The 25,621-nt window shown below is 42.8% G+C and overlaps 1 protein-coding gene across 7 annotated transcripts in view; it reads left to right on the top strand.

The window, feature by feature from the left end:
- The window catches only part of foxp2 (forkhead box P2), a 101,535-nt gene that overhangs the window by 29,197 nt on the left and 46,717 nt on the right, over nucleotides 1-25,621 (top strand). For 2 of the 7 annotated variants that reach the window (XM_023262472.3, XM_023262455.3), the window contains exon 4: nucleotides 11,947-12,133. The exons of 1 other annotated variant lie outside the window; for it this stretch is intronic. In XM_023262472.3, the coding sequence (XP_023118240.1) occupies nucleotides 11,957-12,133 (177 nt within the window). In that variant the 5' untranslated portion in view covers nucleotides 11,947-11,956. Of the gene's footprint in view, nucleotides 1-1,242; nucleotides 1,610-3,030; nucleotides 3,195-11,946; nucleotides 12,134-25,621 lie in introns of those variants that run through there. 4 more of the 7 variants (XM_023262465.3, XM_035944643.2, XM_023262480.3 and 1 more) reach the window with 4 other exon arrangements.

Here is a 25,621-nt window from a genome sequence, read left to right as displayed (position 1 = left end):
CTTAATAATGATATCATACGGCTGAAATATGCTCCAGCGGAGCCAGGGAGATAATGTGCTATTCAGAGCCTGTTAAATCATACCAGCGCACCGCTCAGAGCTGCGAGTTCAAGTGGTCTTTACCCCGTGTTGGGGCTACATCTTTTCCTAAATAAATCTGTCATAGTTGCCCTGGGTGCCTCTCTTTAAAACATAGAAGTTCTTGCACTCCCTATAACCCTGTCTGTATGCCTGCACATATGTGAGCCCGTTAGTGTATAGCTATGAATTTCATTTTGCAGCTGCGTCTCAGCCAAATTCAGACATGTGTTTGTCTTTGTTTCTATACATATGGCACAAAGTTACGAAGGGAAACAAATAAATAAATGTCCCCTCTTGTACTAAATCTCTCAGACCCATGTGGCAGAGGAAGCTGGTGGCAGATGGACTAGCTTTCTGCATCTGCTGTGTGCAGACTGGGGGCTTTGTACTCCTCTCTCCTGGGGAAGACCGAGCCTTTCTTCTTGCCAGTAGATTCCTGTCTGTTGGAGCGACTAAGAAAAACATCTGTGGCATGCAAGGGAGAGGGAGAGAGAGAGAAAAAAGGAAAGAGGAGGGAATAAAAAAAATTGACAAAAGGATTGGCAAACACCATTAGCCCTCAATGTTCCATCTCATTGCCTGATGTGCATTGTTTACAGTAGGGGAAACATGTCAATACATCACACGTAGCAGAGTAGAGCTCAATTCAGCTTTTGTCAGATGGCGAGGATTGGCAGATTTTGCTGTTCTGGTTAAAGAAACTGACCTAATTCATGAGGAGAGATTACAGCTATTTAAATGTTGCACATTTGTATTTATCAAGTGGTAAACGAAGCCTTTAAAAAGTGTAAATGAGGGGGAAAAGCTGTGAAATGTTTGTCAACTTGGGTGTTTTTTGGTGTATTTTTTGCACTTAACATCACTAAGTTTGTAGTTTGTTGTTTAATGCTCATAAAGGCATTTAAATTGTGGATTGCAGTTATAGCAAAAGAGCATGGAAAAGCATCATCTAAGCATTTTGTCAAAGAAAAAGTGAGCGAGCAGTCGGCATGTGGTGGTCTCCCCAGTTTTGAACCTTTGTGGTCTCCCTCCCCTCTCAGATTCCTCCAGAACTCCCACTCTCTCCCCCCCCCTCCCTCCCTATTTCTTTGCCAACTCTCGCCACCCTCCGCCCCCTCCTCTCCGCTCCCCACGACCAGCCCCCCTACCCCGCCGATCAAGCCACTGGTTTTTGTGTACTATTGGTCCTCAGGCGTCAAAACAATCCAGCGGGGCTGCCTGACTTGTTTTAATTAGGCAGCACTGAAACGGCAACTGTCTCAGACGTGACCAGGCAGAGGTGCTCTCCCCTCGCTACTACTGTAAATACCGCTGTAAATACTTCTCTGGTGATGTCTTTGACAGTAAGCGTCCGCTAGTTACTTTTTTCCCCCTTTTTTCCCCCCACACTTTTCATCCTCTGTTTTCTACTAGCGGCATTTTCCCCTTCTCTTCATTTTTTGAGACAGTAATGCTTTCAGGTTTCTGAGAATACTTCTTCAAATGCTTCTTACTGGGGAGAGTGGATTTCTCACTCATTGTTTAAAAGGTAGGTCATTTTCTCTTTTTTTTCAGTCAGACTATTTATGACTTTGTTTGGATGTGTACTTTTGGTAGCGGTGCTTTGTGATAGCGTGTGACTTGGTAATGCGTGGATGTGACACAGCTAATTGTTTTTAAGTGCTCTATACACTCTCCGCCGGAGCACGATATGGAAGAAACCGACTGCCGCTCAGCCCTTCACTAATCCCATTCAGACTCTTTACACTCACACACACACACACACTTTGACATGCACACAATCAGAGCTGGAAAGAAAAGCACCGAACCGCACCAGTATAAAAGCAGACACACATACCTTTTGCGGCGATTGCACCTCTCTTAGCAGCGTCCTTTTTTGCTTCCGTCTCCCCTCTTGTCTCAGCGACTACATAGAGCAAAGTACAAGAGCCAGTCCGGCAGGTTGTGCATTAAGAGTGCGTGTGAATGTGTGTGTGTGTGTGCGCACATGCACAGGAACAGAGAGAGGGAGAGAGAGAGAGTGTGTGTTCAGAGAAGCAGATGTGTGATTAGAGCTCCCTGGTAAGCATGCAGGCGAGGTGCAAGGGGAGAGCCGGCGAGCATCCTGCGACGAGTCACAGCAGTCGCCGTGTGAGGATCTTCTCACACACTCTCACATGCACACACTCTTTCAGCCCCACACAGGACCCACCCACATGCAGAAAGCACCTGCACACACACACACTCTTGCACATTTGCACCCAAAATGCACAGAAAAGCAAATGTTTCTTTACACTTACTTTAAAAAAATTGAAAGTAACTGAGATAAAGGTGAGAGGATGAAGGTTGTTTTCTAAATTAAAAGACAGCAAAATGTAGTTAAAAGCTAATAATTGCAGTAGCTCAGTTTTCCAAAAAAGTAGTTTTTCCGTTAATTGTGAATTTCATCAGCAGCAGGCGTAAGAAAAAAATGATGGTCTAATTATATCCAGAGTGCAGAGAGAAAGACACCACCGTCTCTCTGTCGTAAATTTCCATTTTGTACACTTCCTCCCCCTCTTCCATACCATACACACACACACACACACACACACACACATGTGCGCTCACACACACTCCCTCCGCTGTCCCCTTTCCCCATTCTTTTCCTCCTCTCCCCCAACTCGAGCCTCCTCTTTCGGGCCTACGTGTCCAACCTGCACAGGGGGCCCCGGGTCGGTAATTGCCCCGGTGACAACTGGAAATGATAGAATAATTGTCAGGAGAGGCGTCTGGGCTTTCTTTTTTTTTTTTTTTTTTTTTTTTTTTTAATGGGACGAGGGGTGATTTAAGTATGCATGAATGGCACAGTGGTGGTGGTGGTGGTGAGGTGGCGAGAGAGGGAGAGGGAGCAGGGGGAACTGGGGCGGGTGGCGATGGTGGAGGAGGAGGAAGAGGAGGTGGAGGGTGGAGAGGGGGGAGGCTGGCTTGTTTATGATGCCATCCTCCATAAACACGGCTGAAGTGATGACACAGATAGTGTTGCCTCTTCACACGGTGACACCAGTCGACTTGCGGCCGTTGCTGCTAGACACCCTCGGCGGTGGCAGAGGCTCTGTTCTCTGGTCAAGCTCTCTGAGACTCCTCACCTTCAGGTAAAAAAAAAAAAAAAAAAAAAAAGGAAAAAAAAGTCAGGCAGACTGTGTCCCATCCATCAATCCATCCATCCATCATGCATCCATCCATTCATCCACCCATCAATCCTCTGTCATCCACAGTCTACTCCAGGCTCTTGGCTATGTTTAATGGTTGTGTTTTATTGCCGGGCTGTGTCTCCTGCCTTCCCCGTTGGTCGTCCCACTGTGTAACCGTTCAGCCTTGGTCTGCGGGCTCTGTTAATCTGCTGCTTAATTAGTGCTGATGAATGGCTCAGTGTGTGCGACCGTGCGTGCGCATGTGGGGGTGTGTGTGTGTGCACTGAGGTGACTTTGTGTGTCTGCACGAGGAGCGTGTGTGTACGTGTGTGCATGCGTGAACTTGCTGTGGTATTTTCTGCTCTTGTATTATTTGGTCAGCGTGTTTTTTTGTTCAGATGTTGCTACTTGCTTGCTTTGCTAAGCTAATCATTGATCATTAAAATCAAGAGGACAGAGATGCACCGCTATGATTAAACCGAACAGAAGGGCACAGCCACTGTATAACCTTTGCTGAGCTAATAACAATCAAATATTAATCAGCTGCAGATATGTGTTTTTGAGAGGGCAAAGCTTGTACTTGAAGTTTGACTTATTTGTTTTGGGTGTCTGTGGGGGTAAAAAAAAATATATCCCACACTCTTTGGAGCAGATGTTTAGTTTGAAGAGGAGAGAGGTCACAAGACTGATAATTGGTGAAGCACTAATTATCTTTATCAAAGGCGAGTGGGATCATTTGTTTACTTAAATATTGATGAGGGTGAGCAAGGCATGGTATTGGGCTATTGTGGGCATATTATTAACATTTCATAGGGCTTTGTGCAGGAATGCGAAAGGGACTCCTCTTCATAATTTAATACCCTAATGCATAATGAGCTATGTGATTAGTTCACATGGAGAATTGGCCAAACTCCATTTTGAAGGCAGATAATTTACATTGTTCTCCAGAGTCTGGCATATAATAGGTTCTTTAGCGCAATAAAATTAAATGCTACACATTTTATATTTCAGCTTACAAATCCCCCTGGCAGTATTGAGTTTCAAGTCTTCTTTTTCAGTTTTCCTTTTTCCACGCCTGTCTCATTTTGTTTGGTAAAAAAAAAAAAAAAAAGAGAGAGAAGAAGGAGCGAGGGAATGAATTTTAAAATTGTTTAACTAAAACACATGTTTACCTACATGTTTTATTTAGAATGCACACTGGCCAATTAACACTGTTCATTAGCAGAGCCGCGTTATTTGTTTTGAAAGTTTAACCAATCACTTTGTTATGCTAATTGTGATGTAATTTAATTTGAGTTCCCGTAATGATGATGCCGCTATTATCCACATAAATGATGCAGTTAAGCAGCACAGCCTCATTTGCATGTGCTTGAAGGGGAGAGAGGCAGAAAGGAGCCGGCTCCCGTATCACTCTGCTTTAATTTTCCACCTCTGTTCACTCCTGCCCTATGGGTCTTCCTGGCCTGTCGCTGCCTATTGATGATCAGCACTTTTATCTGAATTTTTTTTTTTTAATGACAAAGTGCCCCTTATTTGCCTGCTTACAAATTCCTAGAACTACAATCCAGGGAAATTAAATACAGACGTTTAAAAAAAAAAAAATGCAAATAGTCATTTTGTCGCTGATATATCAGACGTTAAGTGAACTATTGATTTTTGTGAATACACACACACACCTGTACACAGATGCACATGACTTCCTTTTCATTTTCAGTGGCTCTGTTTTGGATGTTGGGGGCATGGGAGGTGTGTGAAGGGCTGCTTCTTGAATTTAACATTTCCATATCAAAGTGGTTCTTTGTGGTGCTCTGGCTTAATTTTTAATCTGTTGATTTCATCATTACCTTTGGTTTGGACGTTATTCAGATGTGGTTTGGGTGCTTGGGTGTGTTTCCTTTTTTTTAAAAGAAGAGGTGCAGTCAAGCAGTAAGACACTATCCATTGAAGTCTTGTTTATTATTTTTTATCAAATCATTTTTTATTTTAATCCTGAGAGGTGCAAAAGTGATTCTTCCTTTTGAACATTTTTTTTTAAAATCTCTGAAAGTGTGACTAAGCCAAAGTTAAAGACTCCTCATTATCTATTTTGTCGTGAGTTACACTTTGGTCATATTCCTGAGGAGAGATTATTTTCTTTCTCCTGACCAACCACCCCACCCCGACTTTTATGCTTCTAATTGGTTACATAAATCTTGTCTGGTATGAATGAGGAATGTTGCGGTGTTGTCAACTGCAATCTTCACCCTTATTTACCAATTCATTAAGATCTATCGATGCAGGACTGCTGAGAGGGAATGACAACATAAATCAGAGCTTGAGACATAATGGCCTTAATCAACCAGAAATAACTGGAAACGTCACAATGAGCTATGTCTCTGTAGCTGTGCTGGCCGTGGCTGGCTCCCTGCGCCTGTCCGCTGGATCTGCATCGCTGTGGAGAGCACCGCAGATCAGACCGTCCAACTGTCATTTGCTTCTCTGATTTTCCTCCTCTTCCCCGAACAAGAACACCGGAGTAGTGTAAAGAATTTGCCCGTTTGTTTCTTTATTTTGTCTGTGTGTGTGTGTGTGTGTGTGTGTGTGTGTGTGTGTGTGTGTATGTGTGTGTATTCTCCAACTCCGGTCCTGATCACTTACAGAATAAAACGTCTTTTCTGAGTGGAACACTTCGACGCATGAGGTCTATAAATACAGTTGGGTCGGAAGTGCCCTGTATTCACCGCGCACCTCCTCTACACTTGATAAAGATGATTGGACGAGACAATGAGGCCTCCCCTCTTTATAGGTCAATTAGCCCTGATTAGGTGGGCTGAGTTAATTAATGGAATTGGCAAATATGCAAATGAGAGCCGACTGATCAGCTTTCGTCACTGTCTCGCTCAGCCACAGCGGCGGGGCTGTCTACTGCTTCAGCAGAATGAGGTGTCTGATGGGTAACATGTAAATGATATGGGACGAGCCTAAATTCAGGAGAAAACTAGTTTCTCTCCTCCTCTTTTTCCTCTTTCTGCGAGGGGTGTGCTGCTTTATCGTAATATATTTGAGAAGTGCTGCATTTTTGTCTTCAACAAATAAATATATTACATTTCTTTAAAACATTTTCCCCATTTTTCCCTGAATGACTCATGGATTTTAATTTAATATTTCGATGTTGGCCTTTCCAGACTCTCTTTTTTTTATTAGTAAGCGTGTACAATAACTGTTTTGTCATTGTCATATTTCAGAGCTGGTTATATTCATATAACAATTTGATTTGTATTAACGTAGTATCATGCACAGTATTCATGAGTGCCTCTTGCATTTGATTCTAAAGAGACATTGTGCAGTCTGTACAATTGAACATGCACTTTACACTCTTTCCTCTGGTTTTCTTTGTCATTTTTTTCCCTTTCTGTTCTCCACGAACACTGACTGACACACACTCACACATCCATTCAGGGACACTTGCACACTGTGGCAAATAGTCTGTCTTTTATCTTATTCTGTCTCATCTCCTTATTGTAAATAGAAGAGAATTAAGTTCTGAACATTCTTGACTGAATGTCTCCTATCACAGAACTACAATTTATTGTCAGCTCAAATGAAGAATTGAAATATGACTGAGGTTTTCTCAATGTAGGGCTCATTGGACAGGAGATAACCACATTTGATTCTGTTGCTTTGAATAATGTTAATCCCGAAAAAAGCAAAGTCCATTATTCATATTCATCTCTTTTCATTTGGCCCCACTCCTGATTTTGTAAATATGATTTCTTTAGCCCCCTTTTTTTCCCAAAGCAATCTTTATTCACCGGTGAAGCACTTTTGAAATTCCTCTATCTGAGAGCAGAAACCATTACCATACACAGGTTTATAAGAAGTAGTCATTAATGCTCTTTTATGGTGGTCCTTTAGCGCCAAAAAGGAAGCTTTTAATTCTAAGGCACGGCAGCCTGGCTTGCCTTGCTTAATCCGGGGGACTGGGTTTTGTCGAACGTGGCTTTCCAAGTGGTCGTTTTTCCATCTCTAAAACCAGCCACACTGCATGAAGCTGTAATGAATTGCTTGTGGTGTCCCTGTGCTGTGACAGCTCACTACCAGGCAAAAATTACAGTCACACCCAAAGTACAAACAAATACATGATCGTAATCACAGATTTGTTGGAGACATAAATTTACTGCACGCTTTGCATAAATGTCTGTGAGACTTTTGATTAAGTTATTAAACTTTTTTTTGCCTTTGGATTAAATTGATGACTTTAAAATGCAGTGGTTTTAAGCACCATTTTTTAGTCAGCACATACGTGGCATTTTGATTTATTAAGCAATCTGAAGTATTGAATATGTGAGCTCTTTGCCCTTGCCCAGTTACTTCTTTATTTTGTATGCATAGTAACTTATGGCAATGATGAATTAATTTCACTCAAGCACAGAATCTGTGATTATTTTAAATGGTAACCATATCTCGACTTGATCAGAGAGCTGTGAGGAGTCAGCAGACTGTGAAATGTAATTTCTATTATTATTTTTTTTATTTTGATCTCACAAATCACAAGAATTCCAGCCCAGCCACCTGAAATGTGAACTGATAATGAACGGACGTCTGGGATCACAGATTCACCGGTCACTTTTTTTTCCTCCCCACCTCCTCTTTTTCTTTTGTGTCGTCGTAATGAAAATATTTTTTGCAACTCATGCATATAAAATGAGGAAATGGATCAGTGTTTTAGATAGAGACTCAGTGGAGAATGTCTCCACGCAGAAAATGGATAGCCCAGAGACTCTGAACGAAACCAGTGTCAAGACAGTTGTGTGTTAACAATGTATTGTGAGTGCGCGCCAGTGTGTGCGTTAAATTCCTCAGTGTTCCCTAGACAGTGTTGGAGCACAGCAGACAGCTGTGTATTCCCACTAGATGGATGGCCAGTGTCATAGTGTGTGTTTACTGCACATGATAGAGCGGGAGACAGGCCAGGTAATGAGGCTACATTAAGGGCTTTTAGAGCTCGCAAACAAAGATGGAGGGCTGCTTCTTTCCCCTTTAATGATAGGTGTGTGTGTTCGGTGTGTGTGTGCAAAACTGGCAGAGAAGAGAGTGTGTGTGTACGAGGCAATGAAAGGCTCAATTTTCCTTACACCTTTGTTGTGTCACTTCTCGGAAGAAAGAGGAGAAATTCTCCCAATGTCTGGGCCAAATGCGTCGTGAAGACCCTTTCTCAGATTCCGTACCTGATGGAACAGACAGATTTGCGTAGTGCAACATTGAAGAGTAAATATTTGCTCTAGCTGAAGAGGAATAGCAAGCAACTGTACGGTTGCACAAGAAATGAGACAAAAGCTGGAGTTGCTCTGAAGCTTTGCAAGTAAATCGCCTTTCTTTGCTTCATCAGGAAATGCCTTTCTTTCTATTGTACCTCCACCTTAATAGAAATGTTGGAGCCATCAGCGATCGTAGATTTAGAAAGTGCCAAGCAATCGTCATCTCCCTCTCTCTGTCTTCACACCACCCCACAACCTAAACGCCGAGTATCACTATCATCACCCTTCCCAAAGCTATACATCGACAGAATTACCAGCGTATTACCAGGTAATAACAGCCTTCCTCTCTGCTTCCGATCATGATAATAAGTGGTCTAGCTTCTCCCTCATTGGAAGATTATGGCTTGAGGAAATGGCATCAAATAGCGGGTGTGTTGAAATGCAGGACACCGGCAATTTATGGATGTCAAACACACGTGTGGGTAAGCCGTCAGCCTCGCTTGTGCGGCGTTAAAGCTGCCTGCACCGCCACAGATCAGGACGAGGGCTCTGGCTGATATTGTAGCCGGAGGTGGCGAGGCTCCTTCCAGCCCAGTTGGTTGAGGACAGGCTGAGCCGGGGTCAGGGCTGGTAGCCCTCAGGGAGAGGCCATAGAGGAACTGTGGTGGGCACGTGCACATATACAGACGCAAATGTAGATACGTGCTTCATACAGTCACACCCTCAGGTGCTGAGTATTGTCACTATCGGTCTCTCTTGAGTATTGTGTGATTGTGTGTGTGTCTGTGACAGTTCCATCACCCCCACAGTCAGATCCACAGCTTGGTCGCCCGCTCATCATTGCAGCCTGGCTGTGTTTCTAATTGACATTCTAATTGGCAGATTTGAATGCCGCCTTTAGATGGCTAATTAATTTATCTCACCGCTGTCATTAAGGTTAAAGCACCATCTGATCTCTGCGAATATACTTTGCATATATCTGCATTATCATTATGTTGCAGCTACACATTTTATTTTGCAGGAGTGAGACCATATCATTGAGCTTTTTATTATTTGTGCTTTAAAATTCAGGTGATATTTCTAATTGTTGTCAGATTTCTTAATTTCTTTTTGTCTTTTCCCCTATATGCCAGAACGTTCAACAAAATTACACCGGTTTGTTAATATCAAAGCAGTAATTTTCCTTGGATTTCCTCTGCAGTTTGCATTGCACTCAGATGTTATTAAAAAATCCTTATTTCCTCGTCTCATACATCTTCAGGTTTTTCTGAACATCCATCGCCGGTCCAAGAAAGAAAGAAAGCAGGAAAAAAGAAAAGAGATCCAAGCTCCATTAGAATGTTCATAAAATCGTAGTAAAGGCAATCAGACAGTCTTTCTCTGAATATTTTAAACATTGGGCATGTAAAATTTATGCCTAATTTGAATACTTATTAGCCGGCTGATCTCGGCTGCAGCCTTGAGTTTCTTATGCTGAGATTCATCACCGGATTGGATGTCACATTGTGCCAGTCCTCTCCTCCTCCTCCTCCTCCTCCTCCTCCCCCCTTCCACCTCCACCAAAAAAAAATAACCCCACCACCACCTTCCTCCCACTCCCTCTCCTCTCCTCTCCTCTCTCTCTTTTTCACTCTCTTATTCTGTCTTTCTCCCCCACCCTCCCCTGTCTCTGTCTCCCTCTCTGTCTTCTTTCACTGTCTCCATCAGTAGTGAGCGGTTGCGGTGTTAAACAGGGGCCTGTTTGTTCACAAGCACGCCTCGTCCTGGCCTCTTCCCTATTTACTTGTGTCCCGGGCAGCTGTCGCCCTGCTCTGTGTAATAGCTCAGCCCTGTTTGTTCTCCCTGCCTAGATCCTGTTTATCCTGGCTGTGGACATCCTTTAAGGCCTGTCCTGTATCTGCCCCTCGTCAAACACACACACAAGCGCACACACAAACACGGCGAAGGACGTGTACACACTTCTATTAAAATGGTATTTACAGGCCAAAGAATACACACGGTACCCATGTGGGCTGGGCACAAACGCACACAAAAACACACACACAATCATAATCATCCCTCGGTTGTTGAATGTGTGTGGTTTCTCTAGTTTGCTCTTGCACATTAAAAAAGAAAAAGCTGTAAAAATGGCAAAATCAGTATTAAAATTTGTTGATTTTCACAGCTTTTATAGCAAACTTTCTCCATAAGGTAGCTGCTTTTTGTATTATTTAAAATATTAATTTACATTTTAAATATAAAAAATGAATATTTTCCAATTAGAGGCTGCTCAAAATCCCTGATTGTGGAGTGCATTTTGAGTTTCCATTTGATGGCTCTGAGTGTCGTGTATTTATTGTCAGAGCGTCGACTGATGTTGGTGGGGTTTGTCTCTGCCCCAGCGAAGGTACAGAGCATTAAATGCAGGGGATAATGATAAAACATGTATTACTGGAAAGAGAGGAGGTAATATGCATAATTTATGCTGTTTTTAGCACAATCATTAGTGATATTCGTGATAGAATTTTTTCCCCCCTTTCTTCCCTCCTCTTTTCTCTCACCAATTTTCCATAGACGCTGACACAATTAATTCAGTTTTTTATATTTATTTACACTTGTTAAAAATGTAGTTTTGTCTTGTAAATCTCCCACCACAAAGTTTGATTGGAGCTCCACATTTGGTTTAATTGCATCTCATTGAGAGCGGAGATGATTTTTTTTTTTTTTTAAAGTCACAAAATAAATGAATATTTAAGGTTTGATTAAAGAAGAGGGCGAAAAAAAGGACTCAAGACAATAAATGACATCCTTTCTGTATGGAAGCCTGCGAGGCAGATTTTATTTAGCCACAGCAAAGATGACAAACCCATTATAGTGTTCATCACCAGCACCATGCACCATGTGATTTGGTTCCTCCCCCTCCTGCCCCGCCACCAAATTTTAATTTTGCATGATTAGCTTTGCGTCATTAGGCAACTTCATTCAGATGCGAAACACACTAAATAATCTGACAGCTTCAAGACGGCAAATATTTTAGGAGTGCCCATGCTTCTGTTTTTTCTTGAAGTGTGATGGTGATATTAAAAATTGAGCTTATTTTTGATAATTGTTGAAGCTTTTTTTTGTCTTTATTCCCTTACAAATGTATTTAGTGTTTTAGTAATGATGATAGCAATAGTAGGAGAAGAGGTTTTAAATCCTGGTGCTTTGATTTATCTCCAAATTTTAGTGGATAAAAACCACATTTCAAATAGCACCGGGACATGCATCTCTTTGTATTGCTTCATTTACACAATGAATGCATAATTGCTCCTCCTGCATCTCCCCCCTTCTTCTCCTTTCTAACCCCCCTCTCCCTCTTCTTTAAATGCTTTAATTTTCAGAGGGGGACCGAGGGCTTGATAATAGAAGCGTGTAAAAAAAAAAAAAAATAGGAGGGAAAAAGGGGGGAATTGTAACAAGAAGAGCCCTAACCGGTGCCTCTTAATCACTTCTAGGTTTTAAATCATGATGATGCAGGAGTCGGCCACAGAGACAATAAGCAACAGTTCAATGAGTCAAAATGGAATGAGCACCCTAAGCAGCAGCCAATTAGAGGCTGGCAGTAGAGATGGGAGATCAAGCGCTGGTGACACAAGCAGCGAAGTAAGCACAGTCGAGCTGCTGCATCTGCAACAACAGCAGGTAAGTTGTGTTTCTCCCCGTCTCGTCTCTCTGCCGCTCTCTCTCTCTCTCTCTCTCTCTCACTCTGTTTTCCCCTCGCTCTCCCTCTCTGCTCTCTTCTCAGGCAGCGCTGGGGTGTTCTACATAGGCAGGAGGCACATTGAATTATTATGTTGTTTTGTGAGTGTTGTTGTTTTTTTTAGCACACAGGGAAGGAAAAAAATTGTTTGTTTAAGAGGCTTATGTTGTTGGTAAATTTTCCCTGTCAATTTGTTGTGCTGTTGTTTTGCCTGAAGCTGTTGCCTTGCAGCTGATGATGGAAGTGTTTTGCTGTAGTTGTTGTATATTTTTTTGCGCCGGTGTTTCAGTTTGTACATGTATGTAGAGGTTATTGTAGCAGTCGTTTGAGGCCACGTGTGAGAGGAAGAGAGTGCATGACAGAGGTAGAGACAGAAAAAAGGAAAGGATGTGTGTTGAGGCGTCGTACGGACCAGTTTGGGCAGTGTGTAAGTGGATGTGTGTGAATGTGCATGGGTGTGTGTGTGTCATGGCGGCGCAGTATCCACCAGAGGGCCTCCTAACTCGGCAGTAGTTGGAGGATCACATGCACATGCAGACCCATCAGCGGCAGACAAACCTTTGACTGGGACACTTTTGAAATACTTATTTGCATGCAGTCTTTCTGTCTTTGTTGCATTAACTAAAATAATCTCCATTTTTTTTTAAAACAACTTTTTTTTGTTCATTTCTCTTATTTGTTGCATTGATTGTGCTTGCTCACAAATATTTGATGCTGCCTTTTGAATATATTTAACTTTTTGTTTTGCATTTTTAAAACCCGTGTTTCATTGTACTGGTTGCTATTCATCTCAGTGGGAGCAAGTTGAGGGTGAATGAACTGCATGGAGGGGGGCTGCGAGAGGTGGTGGTTAGGGGGCAGGAGTTGTGAAAGTCAGTCGCAGGCAGAGTAAAGGAGTCAAGTGTCTCTCGTGTCTTTTCACGGTGAATGATGGTTTTGACAGTTTGCCAAAAGAGCAGTGGGAGATTAGGTCAGAGGGCCACGCTTTGGGGTGGACGGAGGCAGGGGGGGGCAGCGCCGTGGGTTTGTAATGATGTCCTTTTGGCTTGATGGGAATTTTCACGCAAGCGTGTATTTGTCGCGTTTTTGGAGGCAGCTGAAGCCCTGTGGTCAGTTTGTACAATAGATGCCGATGTGTTTCTCTGTATGTGTGTGTGTGTGTATATGGGGTATTCAGTGTATAGCACGACGAAGCATGTCCCGCAGGCCCCCCCCCACCGCCACCATCACTACTTCCATTCCCCATACACTCCCCCATCCATCGACAGCTTCAACCCCAGTGGTCCTGCTGGTGGCTGCATCGTAGCACCGTGGCCTCAACCCCCGATTTATCACCACTCTGCCACTCTTACTGCACACACACATCTGATTGGGGTCAATTCTCTCCCTCTCTCAGTCATCACTCTTTTACATCTGAAGGTGTTGGGTAGAGAGCTGCCTTCCATCTGCGTCAATACTCTCAACAGATAGAGGGTAAAATAGAAAGAGATAGAGAGCAGGATAAATTGAATTGTTATACCATAGAACCCCACTGCAGGCTGCACTAGAGAGGATTGTAAAGGGCTGAAGAAGGAATTTCTTTGGTAGAAATCTTTCGAACAGTTTAAATTTAATTGAAAATGCCTTCCATATATATATATATTTCACATTATTCTTGTTGCAATTATTTTATTAAACAAAAATCACCCCGATTTGAGGAATAGATTCCGAGATGTAATGAAGGTTAAAGTAAGAAAAGTGTGTCTGTAAATGTAAAGTCAGTAAATGATCTAAAAAACAAAGAAGCAGTGCTGTTAAAATATTATAAAAAAAGGCCACAGCACAGAGAGGAAAAAAGCGACGTAAGCATAAAGTGTCTAGTTAAGTCTCTGAGATGGACGTACGGCTGAGAGCGGTGGTGGTGGTGGTGGTGGTGGTGGGTGAGGTGGGGTTCGGGGGGGTGTAAGACAGTGTGTGCCTTGTAAAAGAGGCCAGCCCAAGCCTTCTCCCAACCCAGAGACAGACACATTGAAATGAGCAGTCCAGCTAACAGGTCTCTGGAGGCTTTTTAAAACGGGGGCCCTGTGCTGTTAACTTCACACACACTTCCTGTGGCGCGCTCACGCCGCATCTCGTCCAGAGCGAAAGCACAGCTCAAGGAAGAACGATGAGTTTTTTCCCTTTTTAAAAATACATTTGTTAGCGCGAGGCAGTGCTGTTGTCTTCACGTGAAGAAGACGTTGGCAGGTTTCTTTGAATGACAGCTGGGTGAAGCGTTGTGTGGCCATATATGCATGCCCCAATCTACACTTGCACTTTTTTTTCTTTGGCACCTGTGTGCAGTTAAAAAAAAATAATGTCCACGTTTGCTCTGAGTCCATTTTGAAGGAAGGCTGTTGGGTGTAATTTTCCGCCCATATTTGGAATGACATTGAGTGGTCCGGTGGGTATAGAAGCTGCAGTCTCTCATCACGCTGCTGGGGGGATGATTAATAATAAGCACTGATGAATTCTCCACTGTCCCTATGGGTTCTGCCATCACCTAGCAGCTCCAAAATACCACCTGCAGCTATAATTAGAAAAGCAGCATCTTAAGGTCTCGTCACCTTACACTCGGCCAAAGGCTTGTGGAGCACAGATCAAGACTAGGTTGCAGATTTTTCCATATTCAAATATCGATAGTGCAGATTTTCCTCCGACAATGCTCAATCATGCTCTTGAGTTTATTTTGCTTGGAAATATTTTACATAATGCATATATCTGTAATTTAAATCTTTATTTCATGCGGGTCATTGAGTGCAATGTGAAAGCCACTCACTCCGTTATCCACAGATCTGAATAATAACCATTGTCGCAATTAAATTTCCAGTCCCTAATTTCTGTCAGGGTTTCATCACCCCATTCCCAAGGTTGTCTAAATAGACCTAATTTGATTTGAGATCACAGATTAGATACCCACTGTATCTGATTGCAATTTGCCAGCTGCAGATATGTATCAGAGCAAATGATGAATGTTACATAGCCCTAATTACTATGCAAAATGATCACTATAAAAGCTCTCTTGTTTGAAAAAAAGAGCAAAAAAAAAATCTGCTGAGCTCATATTACCAATCAATTTGTCATTGGGCATTGCCAGTATTATGTTTTAATACCATATGCTGCTATGTATATACATGGAAGCCACACATTGATCTTTGGATCTATACCATAATGTCCCATAATGAGCCTGTTAGTTGATTACAGTGGTCTGTAGACTTAATCCTGCCAAGGTTATCAGTGGGATTGATGAGCCAATACTCAGGACTACTGCCCCCTTCTAAATGGGCTCACTACTGTAGGAAGTGTATTGATATTCAGAGCAAGATGGAGGCCTCTGCTAATGTATTGTGGTCAAGTCAGTCGTTTTAACCAAAGACCTTTGGATAGCAGCCTCCTGCCACTACACATCTGCTTCTAAAGGATCTGCTCATTAAATTCAAACAGAATTAGAAAGCTTCAAAGTTAAATTGTAATATCTGTCTGTAGCTGTACACATTCAGGCTTGTTTATTTTTTTATTTACATGCTTGTTTATGAGGACAAATATTTATTTACATTGTGCACAAAAATGCAGCTTACAAGAGCCAGAGGTGTACATGTTGGTAAACTGGTTAGGTATGCATTTTAGCATTTATTTTTTCCTGAGGCACATGATGCAGCAAAAATGCAAACTATCCAACCCCATTTAAATGACTGCAGCGTTTTGACATAAATTACAATAAGTGCGCCAAGGTGCCATCTTACTTCTAGGCTACCCCCTGTCGCTACACGGCAGCTAGGCAGTGGTCCAACTTGAGAGTGACAGCAATTAACCTGCCTTCCTTGCTGTTTAGCTGGAGGAAATAGAAAGGATGAGAAATCTGACAGCAAGTGATGGGTAGTATTTAGGGTTTAGGGGCAAATGAAATTCTCCCCAAAATGAAAGTCATTAGAGAGAAAGTTACCCCACAGACAAAGGACAAAATGACAGTGTGTGTGTGTGTGTGTGTGTGTGTGTGTGTGTGTGTGTGTGTGCGCACGCTCATTTGACAGACACATGAGCTCTTCTCCTTCTTTTAACAAGTCAAGTTTGTTGTTTGGTAGACAATAGGTAAATACTCAGTCTCTCTACAACACTGACAGACAGTTTTCAGCTACTGTCACTTCCCACAAACAAGCCTCAAGCATCTCTCTCTGCCCTTCACCTGCCTCTCTCCAAGTCTCTTCATACCGCATTTGAGAAGCCACACACACACACACACACACACACACACACACACACACACACACACACACACACACACACACATGAACACACACCTAAGATGCAAATCTGGGCTTTGCCCTTGAGCATAATTTAAAGGCCTAATCACCCAGACTGTCCCTTTGGATGGAATAGGGAAGGAGGGAGGGAGGATGGGGTCTCTCATTTGCACCCTTACACAAAGAAGCTCATTAGGTTTATCTTTCAGGCCTGAGATTGCCCCACTCAACTGTGTAAATAAGACACTGGCCCTGGCCTGATGCATCAATCACCTCTCAGGACAGGAGAAAGACCTCCGCTGAAATATGAACGATTTCATAAAGGAGCCTTTTGTTAACCATCATCGTCTGTGCGAAGATAAGGGTTTTCTGTAAAGGCAGGAGAAGCATTAGGAAAGCAGCATGTACTGTATGTCTTTGTAAAATTATTTCCCCTTTCAGTGAAAGGACAGCTCTTCTCTGGCAATCCTTGTGTCTGACTTATTTACAATGAAAGCCATCCTTCTTTTTATTTCAAGCCTGGCTATCAGCAGACAGTCCCCACAGAATAGTACATACAGGCCTGTGACATATAGGCCTGTAGTTTCCCCCTTTGAGATGACACTAAAGATATAGGATGTGAATGACAGCATAGCTACTGTTTGCTCACCCTTCCCCAGACAAAACACAGTATTATTCTATTATCTACCTAGACACCACCTCTTCCTCTTCCTCTCCTTCTGTCTCCCCTTCTCTGCCTTTTCTTTCCCCCCTGCTTATTCTTCAGCTCCTTGAAACCTGAGCTGTCCATCTATGTTTAAGACACATTACATGTGGCCTTCTGGAATTTACAGTGGCGCTCTCCCAGTAACTCCATTTCGCACAGGCGTCCCTAGAGAGCATGGCGAAATGTCAAGCTGCAAGGCTTGAAAGAGAGACGAGGAAAGGGACAGTAAGGGAGAGGGGGAGAGAGCGAGCAACTGAGCGATGGAGGAATTGAGAAGAGAGGATGAGAGATAGAGTGAAATCTGCTGGAAATAAACACTTATGGGTATTTTATCCTCAAGCAGTTGGTGTGGAAGGCAGAACAGTGTGCAGATCAGTGGCAGCACAGGTAGAAAAGATCAGACTGTGTGTAGCTACTGAGAAATCAAATCAAATATATATGCTAGCCTGATGTTTTCATGGAATCCAGTTAATTAATTTTGTCTAGGTTAGGCCTCTTATTTGACTTGACAGATTTTTGTCTTTTCCTTTTTTCCTGGTGATAAATGGCCCAGCCAGGGTTAACCGCCTCCGTGTAAATAAGAGGCAGTCATTCAGTTGCTCACACTGAGGCCAATAGTCCTACAGTCTCCAGCTAACCTAGTGCAGGCCAGGATCAATGGCCACTTCACAACTCATTTCCTTTTACGCCTCCCTAACTGCCCTGGTCCAGCTCTGGGAAATAAATGGCACTGGATCTATAAGTCCACTCACACCAGCACAAACACGTATATGCGGCCACGCATACACACTCCTGAAAACACACACTTGCACATACTCTGAGGGGACTGAGCAATTGCTACAGCTCAATACCCTCCACAATAATTTATTTGCAAACCAGCTTGGTGGTGAATGGCGCATCATCTGTCGCGGCCTCACAATCGAAAACATGCATTCTGTCATTGTTTGTCGCCACTCCCCTGTCGTTGGCTTAAACAGTCATTAATATGGCGGGGTGGAGTGTTACTGTCACACTCAGCCTGAATACATACATGTAAATGCCTGTGTTTTCTCCTAATGTGGGGTTAATATTAGGATGACGAAAACACGTGTGTGTATTGGGTGGGAATGCTTTCCGATGCATACAAGGTAACGCATTGCTGCCTGCTTTTTCTGTAAATGGCTCCCTTCCCCCCGAAAAAAGCAAGTGGCTTATAGTCATTTGATAGGCCACGACACCGCTATCCATTTAACAGAGCTTAAAAATCCTACATATGCATATGCCGGGGTGTCTTAAGCTGACAACCAAAAGACAGGATTTGCTAGAAGGCAGCTTTGGAGTGTTGTGAATTTAACAAGCATGTCTAGTATTACAGTTCCTCTCTGCTTTAGTCATGAATAGTAACAAATCAGACTCTGAAACGCATGCCCGATGGTTTGTTGTGTATACCCCCCTCCCCTCCTATAACTAATATTAAAATGACTTCAAATCTGGTTAAGAAGATGACTAGTAAGAAGAATCTTTAATGTCACTGGTGCTCTCTTCCTCTAATGCGCCCAGAATCTGTGCTAACAGATTCCAGGTATCATCACAGTTGTTTTTTTTTGTTGCACTTGTTAACACTCTCTGCTGCTCCGATTACCTTCATCCCTGACCCATTTTTGAATATATAAATGGCTCTATCCTTCTCCCAAGTTGTTTGTAGTTGTAACACTACCCGCCTGCAAGGGGGAATGCTCTTTACGCATTGCCTCCAAACACTGTATACATATGTAAGAGAGCCAGCCAGGCTCTCAGCCGCTCTCCTCTTCAGCTTTTCATACAAATGCAGTAAATAAGCTCAGGCCGTGGGGGATTGAACGCTCCAAACAGACAAACTGACTGACATGTCACTTAGTGCTGGCTTTGGCTCTCTTCACTGCAAGCTTTAGAGTGAAGCTGCTGGGTTTTACAGTATATCAGCCAAGCAAGGGCAGGCCCTCACTTTGCTGTCAAGGTGGACTGCCATCTGTGTCATTTACAACTTTATAATGACCTCAGGCATTTGCATTACTTTCAAATGTGGGCAAATATAATATTAAGTATAAACTGGAGATTTATGATTTAAAAAAAATCCACTCAACTGAACATTTGTTTTGGGCAGATACAGAGAATAAGATGTACTCTGGGCTGAGGTTAATGATAGAAGTCACACTAGGAATCCATTGCAGCAGCGATAGACAGGCCCGCCTCTCTATAGCCTATGTTCCCGCTCAAACAGCCTGCCATTCCTCATCAAGACCTAACCACTGCTTATTTACCCACACTGGAGACTTAACTCGTACGAATTGATCGGTGATAGCACTGGAAAGCTGCTTGTTCCACCCTGATAAAAATGACACCCATGAGCATATGCAGAACATGCTTTGTGGGCCGGGCGCCGCACTTCAAGCTTGAGTAGACACTAAGCTGATATTGGTTTCACGCTTGAGTCCATAGTGCAAAATCTTCCAATGGAAACCCAGAGATTTGATTGTTTCTGCATATGCATTTATCAGAAGTTTACATGATAAATATACATTAGCCTGGTGGCTTGGCCATGCGTGGTATTGTTTCTGTGATACTATTCCTCATGCATTCCTTTTCACCTGTTTGGACTTCATCATCCAATTCACCGTGAACCTGATAATCCTAATTTGCACAAAACTTCAAATGGATTTGCTGGAGTTCTTTTTTCTTTTTTTACATCGTTAGTCTTCCCCGGAATTTCTGTCACAGCAAGGAAATACTTCTTTGTTGGCTCAGGTTTTAAATGTCTGAGGAGAGAATTCCTCAGAAAATCACTAGAAACTAAATGTTTTTTGTGTGTGTACCATCACATAAGTTAGACCTAGAAGTTGAGCTCTCTATAATTTGTATAAAACAACCCCTATCTGTGTCTTGCCTTAGTTTTCCTTTCATTTTAATGCCTTTACATATGTCATTTATCTTTCAATGAAATTTCAGACATAGGTTTTATTTTTTTAATAACCACTGTAATTGTTCTGTCCTTGTATGGAGTGCTATGAAGGGAGTGATCGTGCTTTTGGCACATTTATCAAAGCCCAAGTTAAAAAAAAAAAAAAAAAAATGCAGAAAGGAGGCCTTTTTCTCACATAGCCGGACTAAGTGTGCGACAGAGTGATAAATTTTCTTGTTAGGAGAAATTACATCCACTAACTTGAGCTACTTCAGCATGAAATTGAAAAAGAAGCATTTCTTGTGAATTTCCATTCTTGATTCAATGAAAGATGTAGATTAGCCTTTTGGAAAAGGGTGGGCACAAGAATGAAACTAAAGAAGTATGATTCTGCTCACGCTTGCTTGTTCTTAGAAGCGTGATATAGGATGCTGTTGGAAAAGTCTTTGTTTATGGAAGTAAAGCTCAGTCAGGCTGGTAGCAGATTAAAGAAAAAAATGTTTAACACATCTCTCTCTCTCTCGTGTGTGTCTGTTTATGTGTGGTATACATTTGTGTATTCACGCTTGAACCTTATACAGTTTTACTTTTTTTTTTTTTTTTTATCGCTGGAACTCTTCAAGCCTCTTTGTCTACTTTACCCCAGTCACAGTCTGTGCCCATGATAGCTCCTTCTTTCCATCTTTTTCTCTCTCTTCTCATACACCCATGCGTGAACACACAAACACATTTTACCAGACCCAGCTCAGTCTGGTAGCCTGTTCTGGCGGGGGGGTGGACTACTGATTGATAGACGCTGGGTGTCAGAGTGGAAGGCAGATAACTATATCTTCTGCTGCTCACTTAAAGGTCAAACACACATTGCTGTAATTGGAATATTCACAAGACAACGATTCACAAGGTACGATGCGGAGTGGAGAGGAGAAAAGAGAGAAGGAGGAGCTCAGGAAAAGATAGGTATTACATAAGCAAAGAGATGGGAGTGAGGAGAAGGGGGGGAGTGAATGTGATCCATTGCCCTTCCACAGGCAGATGCAGTGGCTATTTATTGAGTTGATCTTTGGGGAAAGTGAGGCATTCATTGAAACATACATCACCTTCAATGAAGAGCAATGCTTACGGAGGCAACTGGGGGCTAATGGCAAGATAAAGTAGTCACATAAACTTGGATAAACTATGTATTGGCTATTAAAAGTCTGTCCGGATTTGTTTTAGTGGCAGCAGATTAAAAAATCCCACTGTGTACTCATTGGTGCCATTGATTATATAAAGCAACACACACACACACACATCTTATTACATAAACTGTTGTGTGACATCTGTAAGCAGAATAATGGTTTGGAACTGGAAAGTCTGCTGTATGCATGGGTGCACGGGTGAGGTGAGTTCACTTACAGCTAAGGTCAGGGTGCTCTCTCATCGACCCCAGAAGAGGGTAACACTTAGACTGAACACTTAACCTGAGCTCTGCAGGATGAGACCGACAGACACTCATACTATTGACCTGCAACAGCAGAGCCCCCAAGAAAGGGTCTTACAGAGATGCACTCAACCAGAGTACAGGCTTGGGTTGCTCGTGTCAATGCACACCCAAACAGTGAGCACTGTAAATGAGATCAGCCCTATTTTAGCCATTTTCACTGCCATTCAGTAGCTTTCTTGTTTTCCTTAATGATTGTTTTCTGTAGACTTTGAGTCTAAATGTAGTGTGGGTCTTTATCAGTTGTTTAATGGAAGGTAAATGCACTTTAATGCAGTTTACCTACCCAGGATGCAGCAGCAGAGATGCGCCAGGGTTTACTCAACCTTTTATTTACCACTACTGCCCTGGTCTTTGTTTGTGCATGCATGTCTTATGTACAGTACACGTGTGCACACAACCGTGTCAACACATTTTTCTCTTTGACAGCATCTACTGGTATTGGTATTTTGCACAAAACGAGATGTTTCATCGCCGCTGCTTGTTCTCTGGTGCCACAATCAGATTACTAGTCGCCTCCGGCCATTTTCTCTTATTTTTTTTTGGAGTAGGAGCCTCTTAGTAAGGCCTTGTCAACAAAGACAAGACACACGCTCCATGAAAAACAACTTCAGTCTGCGTCTGATCCCCCGACAAGAACGGTGAGAAAATGCCTAGTTTGCTCTCTGAACAGCTACAGCAGGCATCAGTCATACACACAACACGTTTCAGATAATCGGCATACTAGTTTTAAGAAACTAGGTCTAAGCAATTGAGGTCTTTTTTTTTCCTTCACAGCTCCAGTTTTTCCACTGGGCTCAGCGCCTTTTGCAAATGAACTATGGCTGGCCTGAATGCAGCATTTCATATCAGTTATTCATCCAGCTGTGTGACCTCCACTTGCCTGGAACTGTGAAAAGTAGAGGGGTCATAATCACCTGACAAGGAAATCAGGCGCTTCAGGAGAGAGAAAATGTGAATGTGTTGTGTTATGTGGGGAAAAATAAAAAACTGAACTCGCCCATATGAGCTCTGCTTTTGTAAAGGAAAGACTTGACCTCACACACACACACACACACACACATGCACACAGTCTGTCTCAAACAAACACCTCTGTCTTGTTCCACCCACACAAATACCTTTCCCCAGTCCCTCCTCTCTCTGTCTGTCTCTATTTTTCTTCCTCTCTGTCTCTTTGTGATAGCATATTGTGGAGGTTCGCAGTTGTCAGGCTCTAAAGGACTTCCCTTGGAGCAGCAGTAGATAAAGACCTTCACTGAATGGTCCTGCTGTCATCTTATCTAAATGGAGTGGTACAGCACAGGTCAGAGTAAAGACTTTGCTGTAGCCACCAGCAGAGACAAGGGAAGTAGGTACATTGTGGGGGTAAATTGAGTTTCGTAAGTGATGAAGCATGGGCGAGATGCGCCGAGACAATGGTGAGAAGAATGTGAACAGCCAGTTATGACATCAGTATGATTAAGAGCTAATAAGCAATTATTTTGAATGTGAAGTCATGCCACATCTCTGATTATTGAGGAAATTATTGTATCATTTTTATGATCTGAGTTTGAAAACCGGTGAACATTCTTAAAATCTTGATGTTTTTCTTATACTTACAGACAGTTTTGGATTCCACCTCAGTTTTTGGGGGGATTCTGTGTCAAAGTTCAAGATAGAAGAACCATTGCTCTGCCTGGGTAGAACAGATACATCATTGTATTTGCACAGAATATCCATGGTGACAACAGCGGGAGGTGGGATGTTAGTGAATGTTAGTGGTTGCAGTGAACGACGGCAGGCTGCGCTCTGTGTTATTGCTGGCACGGCCTCCCAGCAGCGTCTCTGCAGACACATACATATTGGTGCATATGCACTCTTCAACTCTCAGACATAAACACGCACACTTTATCTGTGATGGGCAAAACAGACTCGCGTTTTGTCTTTGTTAGTGGAAAAATAAGTGCGAGGTTACACAATGGAGCTCGACACCCCCGAGTCTCCCCCCCCCCACCCCTCCCTGTTCTCTCTTATACAAGCTTTCTTCCTGGGGAAGGAGCGAGCAAATTCATCTCGTCAATCCTCCCGGGACGGTGTAGCTATGCAGCTCTGTTTACTGTGGTAGAAAGTTAATATAAATTTTCATCAGTGGGAGAAGTTTACACATACGATTCTATTTGTCCTTCATTATTAGCACCTGAGTCTGGGGCTGGGTAGGCATAATTGTCTACAGACACAGGCCAAATAGATGCAAGGGAAAGGCAAATAAGCACACCCCAAAATAATTTGATGCTTGTGTGTTACAATCTTCCACCCTAGGAATTCTTAATCTAGAGAATCAATAAACAAGAGGTGAGAGGGGTGGGAGAAAAAGAGGGAGGGGAGAGAAAGAAAAGATGAGAGGAAGAAATGAATAATGTGATATGAGAGAGCACGAGGGAGGGGAGAGAGGAAGAAGATGAATTCAAAGTGCAGCAAAGAGGCGGTAGCAAGTGATCAATATGCAAGGTTCTCTTCTCAAACAGCCATTATCCACTGTAGAAATAAGAGACCCAGCACAACAAATGAGCATAAGACAGTTTATTTGCTTTTTTTTTTGGCTGGAGAACTTTGTATGTGGAGACAGAGGAAGCTGAAGTAGCTGAAAACACAGAGATAGAGATAGCAGAGTGGGACACAGAAGCCCATTGTTCTGCTGGATAGCTTTACTTCTGTCCTGAGGCCCAGGCAGAATCTCCATGGACCTCTCCCTCCCTTTCTCTCTCTCCATCCTTTTTTCACTGCAGACTGTTGATTTATTGAGTCATACATTAAAATGCTCATTACTCCTACATACTCTTCGAATTCTGCTTTTCCCTACTTTCTTTCTCTTGAGTTTTTCCTCTTTCTCATGGAAGCGCTATCTAAGAAAGCACCTTTAGATTCCTGTTGGAATTTTATAAGATAATATTTATACTTGTTTTTACTATCGTTTTAAGAGCCAGATTGTCCAATTTTGGCCATATAGGTAAGAAGAAAGTTTATTTTCTCACAAAAGAAGTGGTCATTTTATAATTTTCTTCCCAACCACGCAGAGTTTAGTGAACCCAGGCGTATATTGTGCTCTGTGTGGGTTTTGTGGAGGCGATAAGGGAACTGAATCCAGAGCCATTGTTGAGGCACCGGAGCGTCATCGCCAGTTCTGACCTTTATGAAAGGATAGTAGTCTTTCTGCTTCTGTGGATGAGTTACTTAAGGTGAATGGAATCAACAGCATCCTTATACTTGCAGGCTTATACACATCAGGCTTGAAAAGTGGCAGCAAATGCGTTTAGTATAGCAGCTGGTGTAGCAGTTTAGTTTTCAAACAGCCCAATGGATTCTCAAGAATCACAGCTGCCCGTTGGCCTCCCAGCATCTCTGACTCACTGTTTACAAAACAAGCAAAGATGTGGAGCTCAGATTTTGTGTGATTTTAACTTCTTCTTCAGGAGTCTCTACCCGACTGCAGCCATGTGCTGCTCAGACTACGGTTTACTTGTTTTCACAAACTCAGTCCCCACTTTTGCATTCAGACATTGTGTGGGACATCTTATCCCGCTCCCCCTTCTCTTCTCATTTGTCTATCCTCTCCAGCCAGCCCCTCCAAATCCGTATCCATCCATCCATCTGCCCCGAATCCACTTATATAAAAAGATAGGGTGTAAATATTTTGGTGTGGAGTGTCAGCGCATATCTTTCCCGCCAGCGGGCCAGCAGCCTCAGTCCAATCAGCCATGTTTGTTTGTTCAGCTTAAACTGTTTGTGCCTTGTTTTCCATGGCATGCGACTCCCTCCAGCTTGATAAAGAGTCACACTTTTTCTTTTTTCGCTCCCTCCCTCCTTCTGTGTCTGTGTTTCCTGGAAGCAAAGATAGATAAGCCTGGCGGTGCAGTACTGTGTGGTTTTTCTGTGTGTGTGTTTTGTGTGCTTTTGCATCAAGAGTGTGTGCGTGCGAGAGTTGTCAAAGCTGTCAGCATGACTGGAGCTGTTCTGGCCGACAGCCTAGCATTGAACAGCAGCCCTTTACTCCCTACAACAAACACATGCATACACACAAAACATCTGTTC

This window comes from Amphiprion ocellaris, chromosome 21 (assembly GCF_022539595.1).
Source record: "Amphiprion ocellaris isolate individual 3 ecotype Okinawa chromosome 21, ASM2253959v1, whole genome shotgun sequence".
Classification (NCBI taxonomy): domain Eukaryota; kingdom Metazoa; phylum Chordata; class Actinopteri; family Pomacentridae; genus Amphiprion; species Amphiprion ocellaris.
This window is presented reverse-complemented; position numbering and strand designations above follow the sequence as displayed.